At 43.9% G+C, this 23,336-nt stretch overlaps 1 protein-coding gene across 1 annotated transcript in view; it reads left to right on the top strand.

Moving 5' to 3' along the window:
* The window catches only part of LOC143923373 (guanylate-binding protein 3-like), a 55,665-nt gene that overhangs the window by 21,868 nt on the left and 10,461 nt on the right, over positions 1-23,336 (top strand). Inside the window, exons 4-7 of the mRNA XM_077447000.1 lie at positions 6,592-6,701; positions 8,910-9,097; positions 11,646-11,894; positions 20,983-21,260. Coding sequence (XP_077303126.1) covers positions 6,592-6,701; positions 8,910-9,097; positions 11,646-11,894; positions 20,983-21,260 — 825 coding nt within the window. The remainder of the gene's footprint in view (positions 1-6,591; positions 6,702-8,909; positions 9,098-11,645; positions 11,895-20,982; positions 21,261-23,336) is intronic.

Genomic DNA, 23,336 nt, shown 5'->3' with positions numbered 1-23,336 from the left:
AATGGAAGCCCCATTAACAATTGAGGAAATCCAGTGCGCAGTAGCAGCAATGGCCAATAAGAAATCCTCAGGGCCAGATGGTCTTCCTTTGGAAACCTATAAATATTACAGTAAAATATTGCTTCCAGAGCTCCTGAAAGTATTTAACTGGGCAAAAAAAGAGGGGAGATTGCCAACTTCAATGACTGAGGCAACAATAATAGTCTTACACAAGGAGGGGAAGGACCCATTGGAAACACAGTCCTATCGACCCATTTCCCTTCTCTGTGCGGATGCTAAAATATTAGCCAAAGTATTAGCCATTAGATTGAACAAAATTATTTCCAGGCTGATACATCCCGACCAAACAGGTTTCATCCCGGGCAGAACTACAAGCACAAACATAAGAAGACTATATCTTAATATGCAGGTACCTATAGAGAATGATGGCAATAAGGCAATAATGGCTTTAGATGTAATCAAAGCCTTTGATAGTTTAGAATGGCCCTATATCTGGCGGGTACTGAGGGAATTTGGGTTTGGCCCTAATCTTATTGCATGGGTAAAAACTCTGTATAACGGCCCTAGTGCTAGAATTAGGGTCAATAATGAATATTCAGATAGGATTTTTCTAGAGAGGGGGACAAGACAGGGGTGCCCTTTGTCACCCCTGATCTTCGCCCTAGCAATAGAACCATTAGCTATTGCAATTAGATCCAGTAGGAATATGGTCGGTTTTCAAAGGAGGACGAGGGAAGAGAGGATAGCGCTATATGCGGACGATATTCTCCTCTTTCTGGGGGACACAGAGCAGTCCCTCAGACAAGGGATGAAACTTATTTCAGACTTCGGGAGGTTCTCTGGCCTGGAGATAAACTGGGAAAAATCAGTTCTTATGCCATTGGATAAAAGTAGGGCCCAAAGCCCAGGGACAGGCGCGCAGCTGGAAGTTGTGGAGCGCATGAAATACCTGGGGATACACATACAAAAAGATCCTAATAAATATATAAATGATAATTTGGTTCCATTAATAGCTAAATTCAAGAAGAAAATCGAAATCTGGAAAAGACTCCCATTATCGAATGCAGGGAGATGTAACTTGATTAAAATGGTATGGATGCCTCAGTTGTTGTATGTGTTACATAACTCCCCGATATGGGTAGACATAATGTGGTTTAGGAAAATAGAGGTACTATTCCGAGAACTTATATGGAAAGGGGGAGTATCCAGGATAGCTCTACAAACCTTGCAATTACCTACAAGAAAAGGTGGAATGGCAGTTCCACATCCAAGGAGCTATTTTTTAGCTGCGCAATTACAACACCTGGACATGAGTGAGGAGATGGGTGGAGGAATTAATAAGGCCTTAATATTAACGGAGACACCCCATAAGAATATGGTAGAAGCTCTGGAGGCAAATTCATTTCCCAAAAAAAAAATACCCACTATAAAACTAGTAGTAAAGGTGTGGAAGGCAGTTAAGGCGATTAAAGGCCTGGGAGGCTTAACTCAGTACACCCCATTGTGGGACAACCGGAACCTGCAGGAAATGGAAGAAATAGGGGTATATAAAGATTGGGAAGTTAAAGGGATAGATAGGTTGGCCCAGTTATATACAGGGAAAATATTAAAAACATTTAGTGCTTTAAGATCAGAGTTTGATATACCCAAACAATCATTTTATAAATACCTTCAAATCAGACACGCCCTAGGGAAACAATTTAATAGGCAAGGTCCTGTGTGGAATAGCTCCCCTATTTTTACCAGATTAAAGGCCCCAGTGAGGACAAAAGGATTCATAGCGGATGTATATCCAGTCATATGTGAAGGAAGTATAGGAAGCCCAGAAGGGTTTAAATGCAGAAGGAAATGGGAGGAGGAGTTGGGAACATTCACGGATGAACAGTGGAGGAAAATATTGGAGGATGGTTACTCAATCTCAGTTTCGCCCGCCCAGAAGATGTCACACTTAATGCTGCTGCATAGGGCCTATTATACGCCAAAAAGACTGTTCAGTTTTGGACGTAGAGCAGATGATAGGTGCCCTAGATGTCAAGAGTCTGGAGACCTAGCTCACATGTTCTGGCGATGCCCAAAATTGTTTCGTTACTGGTCAGAGATTGTTATCACCTTGAATGAAACATTTGGCGTAACGATCAGAGGTGATCCAAGGATATGTGTGCTGGGTCTGGGTGAAGCAATAGGGAGATCGCGACATACCAATAAAGCAATACTGAGATGTTTGTTTCAGGCAAGAAGATTGTTAGCTCAAAGGTGGCAAGCAAAAAATGCTCCTTCAGTAGTGGACTGGCAGACAGCAACTATGGAGACAATATGGAAAGAGAGGGTGATATATTTGAGAAGAGGAAATTTTAAAGAATTTAAAAAGATGTGGAAACCCTGGCTGGATAGAATGAGATACCCAGAATGAGGTATGGGAGAGGTGAAAGCTGGGTAGAGAGAGAGGAAGTAGGAGGGGAAGGAGGATTATACGAGCAATGAGCGAAAAGAGGGGTTAGATAGAAGAAATATTGACACATCATGGATAGGAATGTTTTCTAAAGGTTTTTTTTTTTTTTACTCACTAAAGTATTACTGTATTTGCAAAGGTGAAATAAGTGCTACACATGCTATAGAGAATGCTTTTTTTGCTTTTATTATGTAAAAGTATGTTGAAAATGAATAAAGATTATGAAATTAAAAAAAAAAAAAAAAAACATGATTTTTTTTTTTTGCATTTTTTTTGTTTGTTTAGCAAAAAATAAAACTCCCAGCTGTAATTAAATACCACCAAAAGAAAGCTCTATTTGTGGGAAAAAAATGATAAAAATGTCATTTGGGTACAGTGTTGTATGACCGCGCAATTGTCATTCAAAGTGCATCAGCGCTGAAAGCTGAAAATTGGTCTGGGCAGGAGGGGGGTTTAAGTGCCCAGTAAGCAAGTGGTTAAGGGGCCCCTTTGCAAAAAAATCTTGAAACATGTCAGACCACTATGACAAAGCATCTTGTCCCATTTGGGTGAGGGCAAAGGCTTCTTCCCCACAACCCAGGTCCAGTGGTTGTGGGGGTCTAAGGAGGGATTTTTCAGAATCTGAAAGCCTTCTTTAACAAAAAAGAAGTGCCCCGATTTCACCCCCATGTAAATGAGTATAGGATGCATAACTAGTTCACAAAAAAGTGGAAGTAAATAAACATACAGACACAGTTTTTGACAAGTCCTTTCAATGTTCCATGATGTACATCCATTGTCAATGACGTTATACAGCAATGTAGGTCCATTCAATCACAATGAACAACACCTGCTGAAAGAAAAAACCTACTGACCCTACTGCAACGTATGGCAATTGCCGGACAATGGTTTCTCTAACTCCCACCTACAACATAAGAGATGGGTGGACATAGTGGCCATATTTGTTAAATGTTATTGGACAAATATGACCATGCGATGATATTTAGGCAATGTTGTCACCCCATTAACCCTGCCCCTTTGCCTATGTGGCTAAGGACTCCCAGCAGGGACGGCCTGTCCATTAAAGGCACATGGGTGCCACCCCCTCTTTCACGCCATCCCCAGATGACAAATGGATAGATTCATACATTGCATTGTATTGCATGAATCTATCCATTGCTGCTTTAGCCACCACCTATTCAGGCGTTTGCCCCCTTTTCGGATGTCGGGCTCTTGAATTCCAGAGGTGAGGTTTTTTTTTTTTGAAGCACTGGATTAGATTCATAGGCTCTAATAGGCTTCAAAAAAGGTGGACTTGGTGCACTGAGCATTGTGCTTGCAGTCCACCCAGGCTTGTTAGAAAAGCAAATTAATATTTGCCCCGGAGCCTCGGCTGTCCCAATTGTCTCTCTCCTCATTGGCTGAGACAGCAACAATCACAGCCAGTGAGCCAACTAGCAGAGAGCAGGTGGTTGGACTGACCTGCCCCTCTATGTGTCTTATGGGCGCAAAGAGCTGGGCTCTGGAGTGAGCACAAACCAGTGCCCCCATAGCAAGCAGCTTTTTATTGGGGGTGCTAGTCTAGGGGGAGGAGCCAAGACCGCCAGCGGCGGACCCAAAAAGAGTAGGACAGGGGATGCCCTGTGCAAAACCATTGCACATAGCAAGTAAGTATAACATGTTTTTTTTTTATTTTTTTTTATTAAAAATCAAACCTATAATATCACTTTAAGCTGGCCATACATGGTTCAAAAAGCAAAGTGGTTCAGTTTTGTTTCACTCAGCTGGTGGGTTGAATGAAAAAAAATTGAACCATCAAATGTGTAAATGGAGGAAGCCTCCCCATTGTACTATTGTATTCTGTCAATGGGTAGACTCAACTGCTGTCAGAATGCGCATATCAGCCCTGCAGCCATTGGTGGCTAAGGATGAGCCGAACACCCCCCAGTTTGGTTCGCACCAGAACCTGCGAACAGACCTAAACTTCGTGTGAACTTTAGAACCCTATTAAAGTCTATGGGACTCGAACGTTCAAAATCTGAAGTGCTAATTTTAAAGGCTTATACAGTATGCAAGTTATTGTCCTAAAAAGTGTTTGGGGACCCGGGTCCTGCCCCAGGGGACATGGATCAATGCAAAAACAAGTTTTAAAAACAGACGTTTTTTCAGGAGCAGTGATTTTAATAATGATTAAAGTGAAACAATAAAAGTGTAAAATTCCTTTAAATGTCGTACCTGGGGGGTGTCTATAGTATGCCTGTGAAGGGGCGCATGTTTTCCGTGCTTAGAACTGTCCCTGCACAAAGTGTCATTTCTGCAGAAAAAAAAGTCCTTTAAAATCACTCGCGGCTATAATGAATTGTCGGCTCCCGTAATACAGAGAACAGTATTGAAAGTCATTGGTTAAAAAAAAAAAACGTGGGGGTTCCCCCAAATTCAATTACCAGGTCCTTCAGGTCTGGTATGGATATTAAGGGGAACCCACTGTCAAATTTAAAAAAAAATTGACGTGGGGTTCCCCCTAAAAATCCATACCAGACCCTTTATCCGAGCACGCAACCTGACAGGCTGCAGGAAAAGAGGGGGGGGGGACGAGAGAGCGCCATCCCCTTCTGAACCGTACCAGGCCACATGCCTTCAACATTGGGATGATGCCACACCCGCAGACCCCCACAACCACCAGCCAGGGTTGTGGGGATGAGGCCCTAGTCCCCATCAACATGGGCACATGGTGCTTTGGGGGGGACCCCAAAGCATCCTCCCAATGTTGAGGGCATGTGGCCTGGTAAGGTTCAGGAGGGGGGACCTCTCTCATCCCCCCTCTTTTCCTGCGGCCTGCCAGGTTGCGTGCTCGGATAAAAGGTCTGGTATGGATTTTTAGGGGGACCCTCACGTCAATTTTTAAAAAAAATTAACGCGGGTTCCCCTTAATATCCATACCAGACCTGAAAGGCCTGGTAAATGAATTTGGGGGGAACTCCACGCTTTTTTTTTTTTTTTATCAATGACTTTCAATGAGTGTTCTCTGTATTACGGGAGCCGACAATTCATTATAGCCACGAGTGATTTTAAATGACTTTTTTTTTGCAGAAATTACACTTTGTGCAGGGACAGTTCTAAGCACAAGAAACATGCGCCCCTTTACAGGCATACTATAGACACCCCCCAGGTATGAAATGTAAAGGAATATTACACTTTTATTGTTTCACTTTAATCATTATTAAAATCACTGCTCCCGAAAAAACAGCCGTTTTTAAAACTTTTTTTTGCATTGATCCATGTCCCCTGGGGCAGGACCCGGGTCCCCAAACACTTTTTAGGACAGTAACTTGCATATTAGCCTTTAAAATTAGCACTTTAGATTTCTCCCATAGACTTGCACAGCGGCTTTTCGAATTTACCGCAAACACCCTAAATTGTTCACCGTTCGCTGAACAGGCGAACAGGCAATGTTCGAGTCGAACATGAGTTCGACTCGAACTCGAAGCTCATTACTATTGGTGGCTTTTAACTTACAGGGCAGTTGGACCAAAATTGATTGGTAGATTGACTTGTGTTGAACTGAAGTGGCCACACATTGAATCGAAATTTAGCTTGTCCCTGCAGAACCAGCTGAATTTCAATCAATCTATGGCCACCTTTACCTTCTTCCACAACTCACAATTGAGGTAAGAGGACACCTTTCAAAGTGATTGACCAACAGAAAGGTTACATAGTTACATAGTAGGTGAGGTTAAAAAAAGGCACAAGTTCATCAAGACCAACCTGTGTGTGATTATGTGTCAGTATTACATTGTATATCCTTGTATGTTGTGGTTGTTTAGGTGCTTATCTAATAGTTTTTTGAAACTGTGAAGGAGGCAGAAATTTTAGGGTTAGACAAAGATGGTTTTCATTTGCAAATTAGAGTGCCCCAATTTACAGGGCTCCCAAGGAAGCTCTAATACACAACATGTTTCATTTTGAAAGAATCAGCAGCTTTGACCTCCTACCTCCACCGTGCTGTCACTCTATCATTCTGAGCAAAAAAGAATACCACCAAGTGTAATGTTGTATGAAGAGATCCAGTGCTGGTACCGGTCACCGGGAAAGTGCAGGAATCTTTTTTTTATTTCAGTGATCCTGTCTTACCTTCATGTGAATTTGTTTCTGCCTCTTTTTAGGGGGATGAAAAAAATGATAAGTATATTTTTACCCTCGCACTCCTGCTAAGCAGCGCCATGGTGTATAACAGCAAAGGAACCATCGACCATGATGCCCTAGATAAATTAAAGTATCCTTTTTAATCCTAGGGTGGATTAATGTATTCATGTGTATGTGTATTCATGTTCTGACAGGTTGATCTTGAAGAAATTGGAGAGAAAGGACAGAAAAATGGATACAAAAAAAATGTTGCATCTCTTTTTTAACTTTCAAGAGGAGTAAAGAGTAAGGAAAGATTGCAACCCATTTCTTTTTTTTTTTCCATCTGTACTCCATTGGAGAGAATTACCTACGCTTGCTGCCAGAGCCGTTTTTGCATTTTTTGCACACATGTTTAAAGGCCTTAAGATTCCACAAATCCCCCAAACATATTTCCTGAAAGCAGACACCCTAGAGAGTAGACTAGAGTAGCTCCAATTTCTTTATGTCACACGTTTTTACCGCAAAGGTCTAGGAAACACCAAATTTCAGTAAGAAACACACTAAATTGAGTTTTAGGGCAAACAAATGCAAAAAACGACTCAAATTTTGGTAAAATATAAAAGATGAGGTTGCGTTGAGTAAATAGATACTCAACACGTCAAACCCTAAATTTGTGTGCACCCCTAAAATGAGGACACATTTCAGTACCCTGTATATTTTATAGGCAATGTTTCAAAGGCCCCCTATAGGTATCAGTTAAGTGTTAGGCCGCGTACACACGGGCGGACTGTTCGCCCAACTTTGTCCGTCCAACAGTTTCGGCAAACAGTCCGCTCAAAATTAGCATGGACGGACATGGCCACACACGACGAACGAACAGTCCGCTGAAACCGTGCGCGATGACGTGAACGGCACGTACGACGGGACGTAAAATACGACATCCTATACACTGCATTATAACTTTCGGCGTGTAAATCCTTTCTGAGCATGCGCCAAACTTAGTCTGTCGAACAAGCCTACACACGGACGGACTGTTCGCTGAAACAAGGTTTCAGCGGACAGTTTTACGGAATTTCCGAAAAACCTTGTTCGTCCAACTGTCCGCTGAAACTGTCCGCTGAAAGCCCACACACGAGCGGACTGTCCGCCCAAACACTGTTCAGCGGACAAGGTTGGGCGAACAGTCCGCCCTTGTGTACGCGGCCTTATGGAGGAGGTCTTGTGTTAGAATTATTGATCTCACTCCGGTTTGTGCGCGGCAATATGTAACGCTTTCACACATAGGTGTCCCCTGACGCATACGTTTAGGTTCATACATGCCTATATCTGGGAGGTAGGCGGCCCCCAAAAAATTTTTGGGGGAGGAGGGATTTTATGTGCTTGGGTGTAACTTTTTTTTGCAAAAAAAAATAAAATTTTTTACTTAACTTTTTTTTTCATCACATAGGGGACAAAAAGTCCCCCTATGTGATGATTTTTAGACCCCTTTCACACCACACCGCCCATAGCGTCGGCGTTTAGTGGCATTTTACTGCTGGATTTGCGCCACATTTCGGCCGCTAGCCGGGGCTCTTGTACCCCCGCTAGCGGCCAAGTTAAAAAACGCCAGCAATACACCGCAATAGTGGTGTTTTGCCAGCACTATTACAGCGCTGCTCCATTCAATGGGGAGCAGCGGTGGAGGAGCAGTAAACACCGCTCTTTCACCGCTCCAAAGAAGCTGCTGGCAGGATTTTTCCCTGATGTCCTGCCAGCGCACCACTGTAGTGTGAAAGCCCTCGGGCTTTCACACTACAGACAATGGTGCAGCTTTTTTAGGGCGGATTGCAGGCGCTATTTCTAACGCTATAGCGCCTGCAAAGCGCCCTGGTGTGAAAGGGGTCTAAGGTGGTAGGTTCTCTTTAATTAGACATGCAGGGTCTAAAAGACCCCTCTTGTTTCCCCTGTGCTTCACTGAATGTTCTGCAATGCAGATCGCTTTCCCAGCTAAGCTGACCCAAAAGTGATGTCATATACATGGCTTTCTGGGTCACAGCAAGAAGGGAAGAGGAGTGGATGTGTGTCCTCTTTTCTCCTTCCCCTTCAGCTGCCAACACCCGCCATGTTGGTCACGGGCCCCCAGATGGACAAGCGGAGCCCAGAAAAAATGGTGGGGTGCGGCAGTGCAGAGGGACTCTGGATCCTGCCTCTAAAGTTGTACTGCACAAGCCTTCAGCGTTTTTGACCCCATCCATTCCTATTGCTTCATGGACATTCCCTATTTCCTATGCATTTTTTATACACTCAATATGTTGCTACCAGGCTTTTTGGCACTTTTCTTTTTTCTTTTCTATATCTCCTTAAAAACCTTTGACAGATTTGTAGGGGAACTCACTGAATTAATAAAGGTGAAATCAAAGGACAATGATGACGAGGAGCAGACATTTTCCAGACATTTCCCAATTTTTATTTGGGCAGTGAGAGACTTCCATCTGAAACTGGAGATCGAAGGGAGACGGGTGTCAGCAGACGACTACCTGGAGAATGCTTTAAAGCTTAAAAAGCGTATGTATTCTGTATTATCCATGCTCTAAAGCAGCCCAGTCACCTGGGTGAGAAAATAGATCATGGACAGGCTGTAAAAGAAGATCAGTATGGATCTGTCCGGTGGGCAGGAAAATGTCAGTAACACCTTTGAAGGAACAAAAAATTTGACCAGTCACCGGACAAGTACATATTGATCCTACAACCTGGCTATCAGCTATTTCTTTTCACCAAGGTGACAGGGGCACTTTTTAAAATATTTATACAAATTGCGTTACTGAAACTGTGGTTGAAATTTCCTGTTGAGATATTCAGGCCTGAACTGGTTGCACATTACATGTATTATTTTACGAATGTTACAATGCAGTTTTGGTTGGGCTCAGCCAAACTAAAGCTGAATTCTAGGTATGGCTTTTTTGGCAAAGTTACATTTGCTCAGCTTGTACCAATGTAAGTATGTATAGCTACGGTGGAAGGCACCACTACTACACCACTTCTACAGTGATCTCCACTAGCTTCCACATTATATGCTGAGTGACTGCCCTGCTGCACCCAAGGAGTCAGTGGGCACGGATGCCATTCAGAGAACACTTTGCCTTTACTCAAAGAATGAAAGGCTTTCTCTGATTGGACGAGGTGGAGATTATGATGTCATCACCCACCTCCCTGCCTCATCCAATCAAAAAATGCTTTGCACTCATTGCAAAAACGTGCAAAGTGCTCTTGGAAAGGTGCCTGTGCCAAGTAACTGACTTCAGCTTCCATGGAGATCCCACAGGTAAGGAAAATGCAGTTACATTGGGTCCACGTTGGATCGATGTAACTATGCAAAAATACTCATACCCAGACTTCAGCTTAAATAATCTGCAAAAAAAAGGCTCAAGGGGGTTAATTGGCTAAAACTGAGGAGTGTAAAAATCTGGTGCAGATTCTGTGTGCTCCAGTTTTAGTAAATCAACCCCAACTCTGGATCTAGACCATAGAATATAAAAGTGATAGGTTGAATTAAAAAATGCCGACCAGCCTTTGATCTACTCTACATAAAAGCAGTAGAACAAGTACCATTGCCTAGAGCACCATGGTTGCTACGAGACCTTACCACGTTCTTTTCTTTGAGAACACATCCATTAACAGGACCCAAGACATGAACATGCTCTCACCTATTTGTACAAACCTCTCTTTCTTCCCGAGACTCTGCATTATTCCCAGTGCTGGAAAATTCACAATTCTCCCCAGGTCTCCATGACATGACTTTTTGAGCCTTACATGACTTCAGTCACTACCAGGATTATCACTTCCGGTCAGTGGACCTCTGGCCTGCTCTGTCTTTATTAATGAGCCCTACTGGTCCATTTCACTTAGAATTTTATATGATATGATATGATATCATTATATGATTCGCTACTATTTGATTATTTGCAAATATTTTTATTTATTCTGTAGACTATCCTCCTGAAGAAGCGGTTCGCCGCGAAACCGGTAGAGGAAACGTTTCTATACCCCTCTTCAATAGAAACCTTACGGGGCCACCCGTCGGTAGTTTATTAAATTGTGGTGTATATGATTTTAACAATATGGAAGTTTCTATGGATTCAATTTTTTTTTTTGCTCTTATTAAATTCTTATTTGTCTTCTATGAATTATTTACTTAGTACCGTAATAGTCCCCTTAACAAACCCTTTTGGGTGTGGATATCAAGGGAGCAGCCTCAGCAACTGCCCCGATATCCTTAGAATTCCCAATTCTTGACAATCACTTAGACTTTTAGCGGGCCCTTCAACTACATCACTTTTTGCATTCTTTACCGTCTCCACCTATCTTTAGTCACAATCTCACAACCTTGGAGGATTAAGCAGCGTACACACAGACGGACTGTCTGGCCAACTAAGTCCGTCAGACAATCCGACAGACAGTCCGTCCTACTTTTGAATGAACGGACTTGACCACACACGATGAACAGACAGTCCGTTGAAAGCTTGCGCGATGACGTGTACAGCACGTACGACGGGACTAGAAATAGGACGTCCAATACACAGCAATGCAACCTTCCGCCGTGTAAATCCTTTCTGAGCATGCGCCATACTTAGTCCGTCCAACTTGCCTACTCACGAGCGGACTATCCGCTGAAACCAAAGTTGGACGGACAATATTACGGAAATTCCGAAAGACTTAGTCCGCCAGACTGTCCGCTGAAAAAGTCCGCTGAAGCCCACACACGAGCGGACTGTCCGCTGAAATGTGTTTCAGCGGACTAAGTTGGACAGACAGTCCGCCCGTGTGTACGAGGCCTTACTGTTCCAACAAAGGGGTTTTGCCCCAAGTACTTTCCAAAGCCTAAAATCAATTGATCACCCCCCCCCCCCTCCTCCCCTCGAGGACCAACAACTACTCTGTATAACAAAATGGGAAGCTGACTTTGACCGTACATTTACTCCAGACCAACAGAACAATATTATCAGGTTCACCCACAAATCCTCAAGAAGACACAATGTCAGCAAATGTCAACAGTTAACAGTAAATCAACTAACACCTATACACCTATCTTTTTCTACTTAATCCATGTACACAGCTGAAAAAACACCAAGGGATATGGCATACAATCTTCCCAGAACTCGCCTCCAAATGTATTTTGGAAACCGGAAATGCTTTGTGTTTGATTCTCCCACCAACAATAAAGAATTTCTTCAGACATTGGAGGAAATACCTGACATTCAGCTCGAAAATAACTTTGTGGGTCAGTGCAAGGAATTCTGTGACTACATCTGGAAAAATGCCGATACAAAGACAGTGAATAACACAGTCAGAGTGACCGGACACAGTGAGTTCATCAAATGTTTCTTCCTAACCCATTGTACATAAAGGGGTCCTTCTGTGGGAGGCTAAATCATTCACATCAGTCTCAGCACCAGAGGAGCTTACACTCTAATGCCCCCACCACAGTCACACACTATTATTATTTTTATTGTTTTCATACTTTTTTTTATTGCTCTGACATATACCACAGTCACACACTATTATTATTATACATTTATATATCCCTAAAATATATATATCGCATTTTCTGAAAAAAAAAAACTGTAAACTCTGCAGGTGAGCAACGGTCTTGGTGTTATTAAAACATTTCATCCAAATTTTCCAAGAGGTTGCCTAAAAATTGGCCAAAATGTGCCTAACTGCAAAATATGCAAATCCTTCTCCACTCAATAGGGAAACAAATATTTAATAATCCTATTGCAAGTGTGATCCCGGTATGCTAAAAAAAAATTATGTCACACCCTTGTCTGCTTTATTCATGGTTATTTCTTGTTACCGTATTTATCGGCGTATAACACGCGCCGGCGTATAACACGCACCCCAAGTTTAGGAGGGAATTTTAAGGAAAAAAACTTTTAGGAGGGAAGTTTAAGGGAGAAAAAAAAAACTTACATTTATATGCCCATCAGTGTCATCTGCAGCCTTGTCCACCATTGCAGCCTTGTCCACCATTGCAGTCTTATGCAGCCTTGTCCACCATTGCAGTCTTATGCAGCCTTGTCCACCATTGCAGTTTTGTCCACCATTGCAGCCTTATGCAGTCTTGTCCCCCATTGCAGCCTTGTCTATTTTATTTTATTTTGCTATTTGTTTTTTTATTTTTTTTAAATGCCACCGCCAAGATACAGAGCCGGATGTGTATCTCGGCGGCGTGCGGTAGTTCTTCGGCTCTTCTCGCCAGCTTTCGGCCGCCTTTGGCCATTCTCGGCAGCTTTCGGCCGCCGAGAAGAGCCGAAGGTGGCCGAAAACTGCCGAGAGCGGCCGAAGGCGGCCGAGAAGAGCCAAAGGGGGCCGAAAGCTGCCGAGAAGAGCCAAAGGCGGCCGAAAGCTTTCAAGAATGGCCGAAGGTGGCCGAAAGTTGCCGAGAATGGCCGAAGATGGCCGAAAGTCGCCTTGAAGAGCCGAAGGCGGCTGAAAGCCGCCCAGAGGCTCAGGATTTCGGGGGATCGGCGTATAACACGCACCCACGATTTTCCCCTGCTTTTAAAATGTGTTATACACCGATAAATACGGTATTTAAATTAGTTTTGCTAAGTTATAAGGGATTTCCCTCAGATTTACTTTTTTTTCCTTCAGTTTTTCCTTCAGATTTACCAAAGCCATATAATATGAGGTGAAACCTTAGGAGTTTCAATTTGTATGCAATCAGGCCGGCCCTACTACATAGTTTTGGTAATCCTGAAGGAAAAACTCAGCAGAAAAACTGATAGTGTGTATGGGGCTTAAATTAGTTTAGTTAGATTTGTGGCATTCGCTACATTCATTTTCGGGATTCATTAAGTTTCGTATTCGAATTCGAAAAAATTTGACCGCATTAGATAAAAATGATCAAATTCAAAAAAATTGTACCACATTCTAAAAAATTTTACCGAATTTGAAAAAGTAAACTATATATAACCATTTTGCGAAATACGAAATTCGTATACAATGAAATTAAATTTGAATAGAAAAGATTAGAATACAATCGAAAATACTAGAAAACAATAGCAAATAAAAAAATTATATTATATATATATATATATATATATATATATATATATATATATATATGTAGCACCGGGCTCCTAAGGGCACACGCTATATGTTTTGTAAATTTAAATGTTCCTAAAACCATAGTTGGGTTTTGGGGGTAATTGTTCTAAATGTATGGTCTCAGTATCAGTTTGGCTGGATTGCACTGTGTTCTGCTTGACCATAGGTGTCGGTGTCACCTCTGGCAAGCACAAGAAAGCGGTCCGGTTGGATGCATTGGGTGCAAATCTCTCTTGGAACCAACCAGAGGGTGTGTTGCCTCGCTGTGCATTCTAGGAGAGGGTACTTAAGGTACTGAGGTCACGTGCTTCTGGGTTCCGGTCCAGAAGATCTTTCTGTCTTTTTGGTCCTGGTCCTCCTGACCAGACCTCAGGGGCCCTCGTGGCCTGGGCTGCGGATCCATCCATTTCCGAGTCTCGGGACTGGCTAGCCCGAGGCACAGTAACTGGAAGGAGGATTCTAAGGTGGTCCGGTGGCGAGAGGACTCTTCAGAAGAGGGCCATGCAAATAGCTGGCTGCTCAGCTACAGCCTGGAAAGTAAGTTGAAAGACACCAGGTGAATCCACACTCGTACGGTATCGCCGGACCGGCTGCAAGATACTGGTACCGTATGAGGGTTCTCTAACTTCAAATATCCTTCAGTTTTTTCAGACTTTTTTTTTTAATTTATGGTTTTATATATATATATATGAGAAAGGAAGGAGTATAACATAGGCCTGCAGTACCCCTACTCAGGACCAGATCAGTCCCACAGCTCTGATAGCAGTGCACACACCAAGAAAGAATATATGTATAAATAACAGTATTTTTTAATTATGATGTGAAAAATATTTAAAAAAATACTAAAAAAGAAACTAAGCAGCTGTTAAAAACATGATAAAATGGAGGCAAATAGTATAAATATAAAAACAGTTCAATCCCTGAATCATATAAATACTAAAACAGCGCTGTTTTAGTATTTATATGATTCAGGGTTTGGACTGCTTTTATATTTATACTATTTGCCTCTATATATATATATATATATATATATATATATATATATATTTATTTTATTTTATTATTTATTTGTTCTATTCTGTTCTATTGTTTTTTTTCTATTGTAGTCTTTTCTATTACAATTCAATTTCATTCTTTTTCTATATAACCATTTTCCGAAATTCGAATTTTGTATAGAATGAATTTGCATTCAAATAGAAAAGATTTGAATAAAATAGAAAATAATAGAAAAGAATAGCATAGAAAAACAATAGAACAGAATAAAAAAAATATATATTAAATATATATATATATATATATATATATATATATATATATATATATATATATATATATATATATATTATGGTGTGGAGCCCTCTGACCGATACGGTTAAGGATGACAAACAAGGTTAACATAAACTCGCTTACTTGAAATGGACCTGAAAGTGTGCCCTGGTCCGACGTACGGTATACCAAAATAAGGGGGCATACCTTAGATAGAAAGTGGGTGATAAATGAAATGAATATGAATGGAGTGAAATGAGTACTCTCATGAGGAGTATGATGCTTGAGAAATGCCCTGAAAAAGGGGATGGGTGGGTGGGTATCGCGCACCGGAACCGACGAGGAAGACAGGCGAACGGGCTGGTTATATATTCCACCGGGCTCCTCCCATAATTTCAGGCCACCATACTGGCCTTTCTATTTATGGTGTGGAGCCCTCTGACCGATACGGTTAAGGATGACAAACAAGGTTAACATAAACTCGCTTACTTGAAATGGACCTGAAAGTGTGCCCTGGTCCGATGTACGGTATACCAAAATAAGGGGGCAAAAACATTCAGGTAGGGGTTGCATTTAATTGATCCAAGTTTGTTACTGGGTGAGCTCGACATAGGCCTGGGTCATCTCCGCTTGCGGATTGGGTATGTAGCGGGCGGAACAGGTGGACCTCCATCTGCTCAACTTCTTGATAATGTGAGCAGGACAGAGGTGAAGGATACCCGGGAGTATCCTGACACGTTCCGCCGGGCAGCGCTCAGAGGTTTAGTGAGAAATGGCAGAAGAGGACTAACTCCTGGTTGATCAGCCAAAAAAGGGTCGACAGGCGCGTGAGAATGGCGACCTGGTACCAGCGGTTGTTGGACTTATAGAGGTGTATGTCCGAAGCCGAGCCAAGCTGCTGCGTCTTGGAGACTGCTAAGTGTAAGACGAAATGGTCTTCGTATCGGACCAGGTGGTGCTCGCACAGCATGCGTGCTGTGAGGCTACAACAAGTAAACTCGCTTGGCCGTAAGAAGCCGTAGAAGGCCAGGTGTATGGCTGCTTGTAAATGACACTAATGTGGAGACCGAAAAGGTGAAGTGGCCAGGAAATCTGACATATTTCTAAACGTCTCCTGTGATAGGCAGTCGTTTTGGTGCCGGCCATCGGCTGGCGCTTTCTGGATACCGCGCATAACAGCCCGAACGGCGTGGTAAAATAGGAAGGGTACGGTAGGGTCCTGGAGGGACGTGAAATGTTGTACACCGGTCAGGTATAGCCGGATCGTATTAAAGGATAACGCCAACTGCGAGTGGCAGTAGGAAATGAAGGCTATGACTTGCTTGACACGGGACGTCTCTGTACTGTGATACGTGATGAAGTGGTTAAAGGCCCTCCAGGCTGATTGATAGGCCTTGAGGGTATTGCGGGAAAGGGAGTGATCAAATGAGTTGGGTAGCCGCTAGGAGGTGAGGGACTAATCCAGGGTCAGTTGAGACCAGTCCGGGATAGCTGCTGATGTTGGTCCGGCTCCGGGTACCTGAACGAAAACGAGACAAGGTTAAAAGCGGGAGAGGGCGTCCGCTGCCTGATTGAATTTACCGGGGATAAAGGAAGAATGGATGTTGAACTGAAATAACAACAAGAGCTGGACCAGTCGACGTAGGAAGGATATAACCAACAGAGAGGGCGCCTTGGCGCAGCCAGGAATTGCCAGTAACTGGGGAGGCCAGGGAGCTGCGAGCCAGAGGTGGCCAAAAAAAACAGCCGCAAGCCCGTGGAGGCCGCTGCGTCGGTCATCACCTGGGGAGAAAGGGAAGACACGGAGGGAATGAACAGGGAGACGTCATTCCCAGACGATAGGAACTCCTCCCGCATAGCAAGGACTGCTATTGCCGCGGGAACCCGGCTGAGGACTTGCTCTGGATCCTGTGAGAGGGACAGAAAGACCAATAGGCGTGACACAAAGGCGCGACCCCTGAGGGATGATGTGCATAGCGACGCTCGACATGCCGTGAAGGGACTGTGGGTGTCTTTTGGATGACTAAACTGGGGAATATGCGAGGATATTATATGTCCGTAAAGATGGCAGTTGTAATGGGCGAGCATTGGCCGATGGGCTGATGCCTCTGGACGCCTCGTAGTGGGGACCTTGCTGTATGGGCCGTAACAACAGATGGCTCTCCGAGCATTGTAAGGATAAGAAATGTTGAACGCTGGCTAGAAATAGCCTGGGCGTGCTACAGGAAGAAGCCAGTCGTGTGTGTCAACATGATCCTGGTGCGGACGGAAGTTGAACTCAACTGTCCCAAGGAAGAGACGGACAGACAGGCAACAGTGAGTGGCTTGTAAGAAAAGCCACAGGAGACGAGTGGCCAATTAAGTGCTGCTGAAAATGACGTGTAGCCAGTTAGCGTGCCACTGAGAACGTGCTTGCAACAAATGATTGCAAGAAGTTATGCTAAGTCGCGAGCCTTGGCATGACTAAAGGTTGTGTTTGAACGTGTGCTTGCGACAATTGCCCGGGAGTTTGTCACAGGAGATGTGTACGTGGTGACTGTGAGCAATTCGTGTTACCGCATGTGTACTGCGAAGACTGCGGGAGTTGTGCTTGCATGTATGCTTGGATGCGTGCTTGCGATGGTTGCACGATGTTACCCAGGATGCGTGCTTGCCATGATTGCAAGATGTTATGCTAGGACGCGTGCCTGCAACGATTGCAAGGATTTACAGTAGGCTTCATGGGTAGCCAGGCCGGAAAAGACAGAAGTCCATCCGGTCCAACCACAAATCAAAATAATAAGGTATCACACCACCCGACACCCCAATTCTACGCCCGCAGCTGATCCAGAGGAAGGCAAAAAACCCCAACAGAGCATAGCCCAATTTGCTACAGTAGGGGAAAAAATTCCTTCCTGACCCCTCGAGAGGCAATCGGATTTTCCCTGGATCAACTATGCCTATAAGTATAAGTACCCTGTAATACGACGAACATTTAGGAAGGTATCCAGGCTTTCCCCAAAGCAACCTATTGAGCAGCCAGAAGTGCCTGCCAGCAATGATTGCCATAAGTTGTGCCTGGACATCAGCTTGCAATGATTGCAAGAGGCCTATGCTTGAATGCGCGCTTGCCATGATTGCAAGAGGTCTACGCTTGAATGCGTGCTTGCAATGATCGCTAGAGGTCTATGCTCGAATGCGTGCTTGCAACGATTGAAAGAGGTCTATGCTCGAATGCGTGCTTGCAATGATTGCAAGAGGTTTATGCTCGAATGCGTGCTTGCAACGACTGCAAGAGGTCTATGCTCGAACGCGTGCTTGTAATGAGTGCAAGAGGTCTATGCTCGAATGCGTGCTTGTAACGAGTGCAAGAGGTCTAGGCTCGAATGCGTGCTTGCAACGACTGCAAGAGGTCTACGCTCGAATGCGTGCTTGCAATGAGTGCAAGAGGTCTACAATGTTGCGATTAGTCTATCTCTGGATGCGTGCTTGCAACGATTGCAAGAGGTCTACGCTCGAATGCGTGCTTGCAATGAGTGCGAGGGTCTACAATGTTGCGATTAGTCTATCTCTGGATGCGTGCTTGCAACGATTGCAAGAAGTCTACGCTTGGATGTGTATTTACGACGATTGCACGAAGTCTACGCTTGTATGTGGAGAAAAACAACGAAACATGCCTAAACGAAGCTGTGTTCTTCCCTTTTGAGGCAACTTTATAATGAAGTGAGGCCGAGGAGCAAGGCCCCCCTGGTAGGCATCCAAACCTTGAAAAATCAACTGGACCCAAACCGGGGAGCGGCATGTGACCGTGAGATGAGAGAACTTGCCATGACAGAGATCCGGATCGCCATGCCACAACTTGCGACTGAGCACGAAACGGATTCTGGAGCATGTACTGAAATGAGGCCATTCCTGGGGCACGCCGAGACGAATTTGGTACACCGATGTGACTATTCGTACCGGAACGTGATAGGTGAAATGAAATGAAAAACCCATGACAAAGACAAGAATCAGAGGACGAGCCCTTGAACCAAACGGATGAATCCTGTCCTTGGAGCATGTACTGAAATGAGGCCATTCCTGGGGCACGCCGGGATGAATTTGGTACACAGATGTGACTATTCGTACCGGAACGTGATAGGTGAAATGAAATGAAACCCATGACAAAGACAAGAATCAGAGGACGAGCCCTTGAACCAAACAGATGAATCCTGTCCTTGGAGCATGTACTGAAATGAGGCGTAACAGCTGGGCGCACCGGAACGAATCGGTGCATAAATAAATGCAACAGGATTCGAATCGGAGCGTAATAAGTGACCGAAATGATATGCCATGACAGAGATAAGATTCAACGACTGGACTGATGGTTACAACAAAGAATCCGACTCTGGAGCATGTACTGAAATGAGGCGTAGCAGCTGGGCACACCAGAACAAATCGGTGCATAAAAGAATGCGACAGGATTCGAATTGGAGCGTAATAAGTGACAGAAATGATATCCCATGACAGAGACAAGATTCAACGACTGGACTGATGGTAACAATAAAGAATCCGTCTCTGGAGCATGTACTGAAATGAGGCGTAGCAGCTGGGCACACCAGAACGAATCGGTGCATAAAAGAATGCGACAGGATTCGAATTGGAGTGTAATAAGTGACAGAAATGATATCCCATGACAGAGACAGGATTCAACGACTGGACTGTAGGTTACAAAGAATCCGTCTCTGGAGCATGTACCGAAATGAGGCGTAGCAGCTGGGCACACCAAGACGAATCGGTGCATAGAAGAATGCGACAGGATTCGAATTGGAGCGTAATAAGTGACAGAAATTATATGCCATGACAAAGACAAGAATCAGGGATCGTGCGTGAACCTGCGAGTGATTCAGTCTCTGGAGCATGTACCGAAATGAGGCCAAACCCTGGGGCACTTCAAAGCGAATCGGTGCACCAGAGGTGCGACAGGATTCGCGCCGGAGCGCGACTAGTGACAGAAATGATTCAAAACGGCAGAAATGACTGGGACTGAAATGACTTGGAATGAGATGAAATGAAATAGAGAACATAACTGCATGAATGAAGAGATATATTCGATTTGAAGCAGACCAAGCGAAACGTGCGGACTGCTTGCCTTGTCGTAACAAGCAGTCGGCTGTGAGTCGAACGATTCGACCGATACTAATAGAAATGCTCGGGCAGTCGAACGGTTTCGAATGCCGTACCTGCGAATGGATCGCCTGACGTGGCGTAATCGAACGTGTCGAAAGGTGATAACGACTACATCGAAAGTAGAAAACAGTGACATGCGTACGAGGGCCACGGAAAACATTCGATTTGAAAGCAGCGAGCGGCTCGTGAGCACAGGGAATGTTGACGGTACATCGAAATACATGAATTGAAAAAAGGGGGTGCCGAAGCCCTACCTGCGACAGTCAGCCCGACGTGCGACGACAAATTCGATGGGTACGACGACACTCCGACGGCGAAACCGACGGACGCTGATGAAACGAGAAGACGAGTTGTCAAGACGGGGACGAAAAATGCGGGAACTGACGAACAGGCTCACTGCGTCTGGTCTGGATAGTCGGCCCTTGATACCTGACGTATCAGGTATCGCGCACCGGAACCGACGAGGAAGACAGGCGAACGGGCTGGTTATATATTCCACTGGGCTCCTCCCATAATTTCAGGCCACCATACTGGCCTTTCTATATATATATATATATATATATATATATATATATATATATATATATAGATATATATATATATATATATATATATATATATATATATATATATATATATATATATATATATATATATATATATATATATATATATATATATATTCTATTGCTTTATATTCTATTTTATTGTATTTTTTAGAAAATAGATTTCTATTTTTTTCAAATTTGCCTTGAATTTGTTTTCAAATTCGTTCACTCTTTCGGATTCGTTTAAATTAGTTACTTTTATAATTCGGAAATTTGTTTGGATGCATACGAATTTCCAAATAATTAAAAATTTGTCCGAATTTCGATTTGGAACGGAACGAAATGCACATGTCTAATCCATTTGTCTCCTCCTCTCAGGGTTGGGTGAGCTGGCTAAAATTTACACTGAAGCTATAAGCTCCTCCAAGTTTGCCTGCATGGAGGACGCCGCGCTTTCTTTAGCTGAGATGGAGAACAAAGCGGCCGTTCGGGAAGCGACGCAGCACTATGAGGATAAGATGAAGACAGTTGGGTTGCCGACGGAAACTCTTGCTGACTTCATGACTCTGAGCAGTCAGTATGAGGATGAAGCTCTGAAGATATTTCTGAAAAAGTCCTTCAATGACAACGATCAGCAGTTTCTTCGGGAATATATGGTAAGATTTTTTCTTTATTGGGTTTGAAAAAAACAAATATTAAAAAAAAAATTTACACAAATAATTCTGGAACATTTGCAGTACTTTTGGCTTTTTTCTTGGGTTGAGACTCTGCAGTGACAATTGCTGTAACTTTTAGTCAACCAATATGTTCATACAGTAGGTGCCGCCGATATTGTGTTTCCAGCGTGATGGGAACGTGCTGGAAATCACTGCTGCGAGCTGTGCTTCTCGTGCTCGCCGCCCCCCCACGAGATGACGCACATCCATAGAAATGTATTGGGGGCGAGCGGGAGGAGCGGCAGAGCTCGGCGCTGGCCCCCGTGACGGGGCTTGCAGCTGTCAATCTGCCTGCTAACAGCAGCGAGTTTGGCACAATATCGGCGGCACCTACTGTATATTAATCATTAACTGCTACGTTGATCGTAAGAGGGGAAAAACTTACAGCATAATTACTTGAGCCAATAGCGTTTTGGCTGCCATTTTTTTTTGCACACATGTTTAACCACTTGACATCGGATCTGAATTCCCGGGAGGCCGTCATATGATGGCCTCCCCTGTGCACACTCCCTACACATGCTCTGATCACCGAGTCTCTGAGACTCGGGTAATCATCGATTCGAGTAAGGGGCCGGTCCCGGGCCCCTTACCATGTTATCAGCTGTCAGCCAAAGACAGCTGATTACATGATCAAAACAAGAGCTTGTGATCGTTTAAAAAAAAAGCTGATTACCGGCTCACCTAAAAGGGACATAGGTCCCGAAAAGGAAGAGGCAATTATGCCTCATGTATGCCATCTGACAGGGCCCACAAGTGCCACCTCTCAATGCCCACAAGTGCCACCTAACAATGCACACAAGTGCCACCTATCAATGCCCACAAGTTCCACCTATCAATGCCCAACAGTGCCACCTATCAATGCCCACCAGTATTGGCAATCAGTGCCACCTAGAAATGCTGCCTATCAGTGTAACCGATCAGTGCCCATCACTGCCACCTATTGGTGCCCATCACTGCCATCTCATCAGCATACATCAACAACAGACAAAAATTACCCGTTTTAAAATGTTATAACAAAATAAAAAAAAAGGCAGAGGTGATGAAATACCACCAAAAGAAAGCTCTATTTGTGGGAAAAAAATGATAAAAATGTAATTTGGGTACAGTGTTGTATGACCGCACAATTGTCATTCAAAGTGCATCAGCGCTGAAAGCTGAAAATTGGTCTGGATGGGGAGTTTAAGTGCCCAGTAAGCAAGTGGTTAAAAAGACTAGTTTAACCAAAAACTAGTTGGGCACTGTACCCTGAGCCCACCCAGTTGCGTGTTAATATTCGCTAATGTCTTCCTGCTTCTCCTCCCGGCCAATCAGAAAGCGGGTCCTGAGACCTGATTGGCCAGGGAGTCTTAGGACTCGCTTCCTGTTTGGCTGGGAGGAGAAACAATTGCCCCGGTGTTCCCTCAGAATCGGCGACCCGTCACCAGCTGAAGCGAGGAGCAGCAGGCGAAGGGGCAGCAACAGCCACTTCCAGGATCCAGCACCACCTAGTCTTGGGAAGGGAAGGCACGGATCGTCACCTTCCTGTCTGATCTCCTAGGGGAGTGGTTGCTTGCCATCCCCCGACCTACCCTGGGGGTTGTGTTTGCCCCCCCAAAATATTCAGCACCAGTCGCCACATGGGGGGAATTGTGAGGAGAGCAGCACAGAGAAGGTTTTTTTTTTACCATGTATAGAATGACAACCACTTAAAGCTGTTTTTTGGCCCTATTATTTCATCAGGCAGGGCTGCAAGAAGCTTTCCAAATCGATTTACACAATTATACAACATTTGCTGTTCTGTAATACAGTTTTAGCTGGAGTTTTGTTTGGATTACTTTTGAATTAATGGAGCTTCCAGTCCAAACCATAAGTGATTGAACTTTTCAAAATTGTATTAATCTGTAGAGACCATAACACAAATAGAAGATATTTTGTGTAAATAGTTCTAGAAAAGAGATATTCCTTTTAGGACCAACGTTTGCATGCCTAAAAGCTCCAGTGTTGAAATCCCATCGGGGTTACCAAGAATAATGGTTC

This window comes from Lithobates pipiens, unplaced genomic scaffold (assembly GCF_037356315.1).
Source record: "Lithobates pipiens isolate NorthernLeopardFrog02 unplaced genomic scaffold, aLitPip1_a1.2 Scaffold_22, whole genome shotgun sequence".
NCBI lineage: Eukaryota > Metazoa > Chordata > Amphibia > Anura > Ranidae > Lithobates > Lithobates pipiens.
This window is presented reverse-complemented; position numbering and strand designations above follow the sequence as displayed.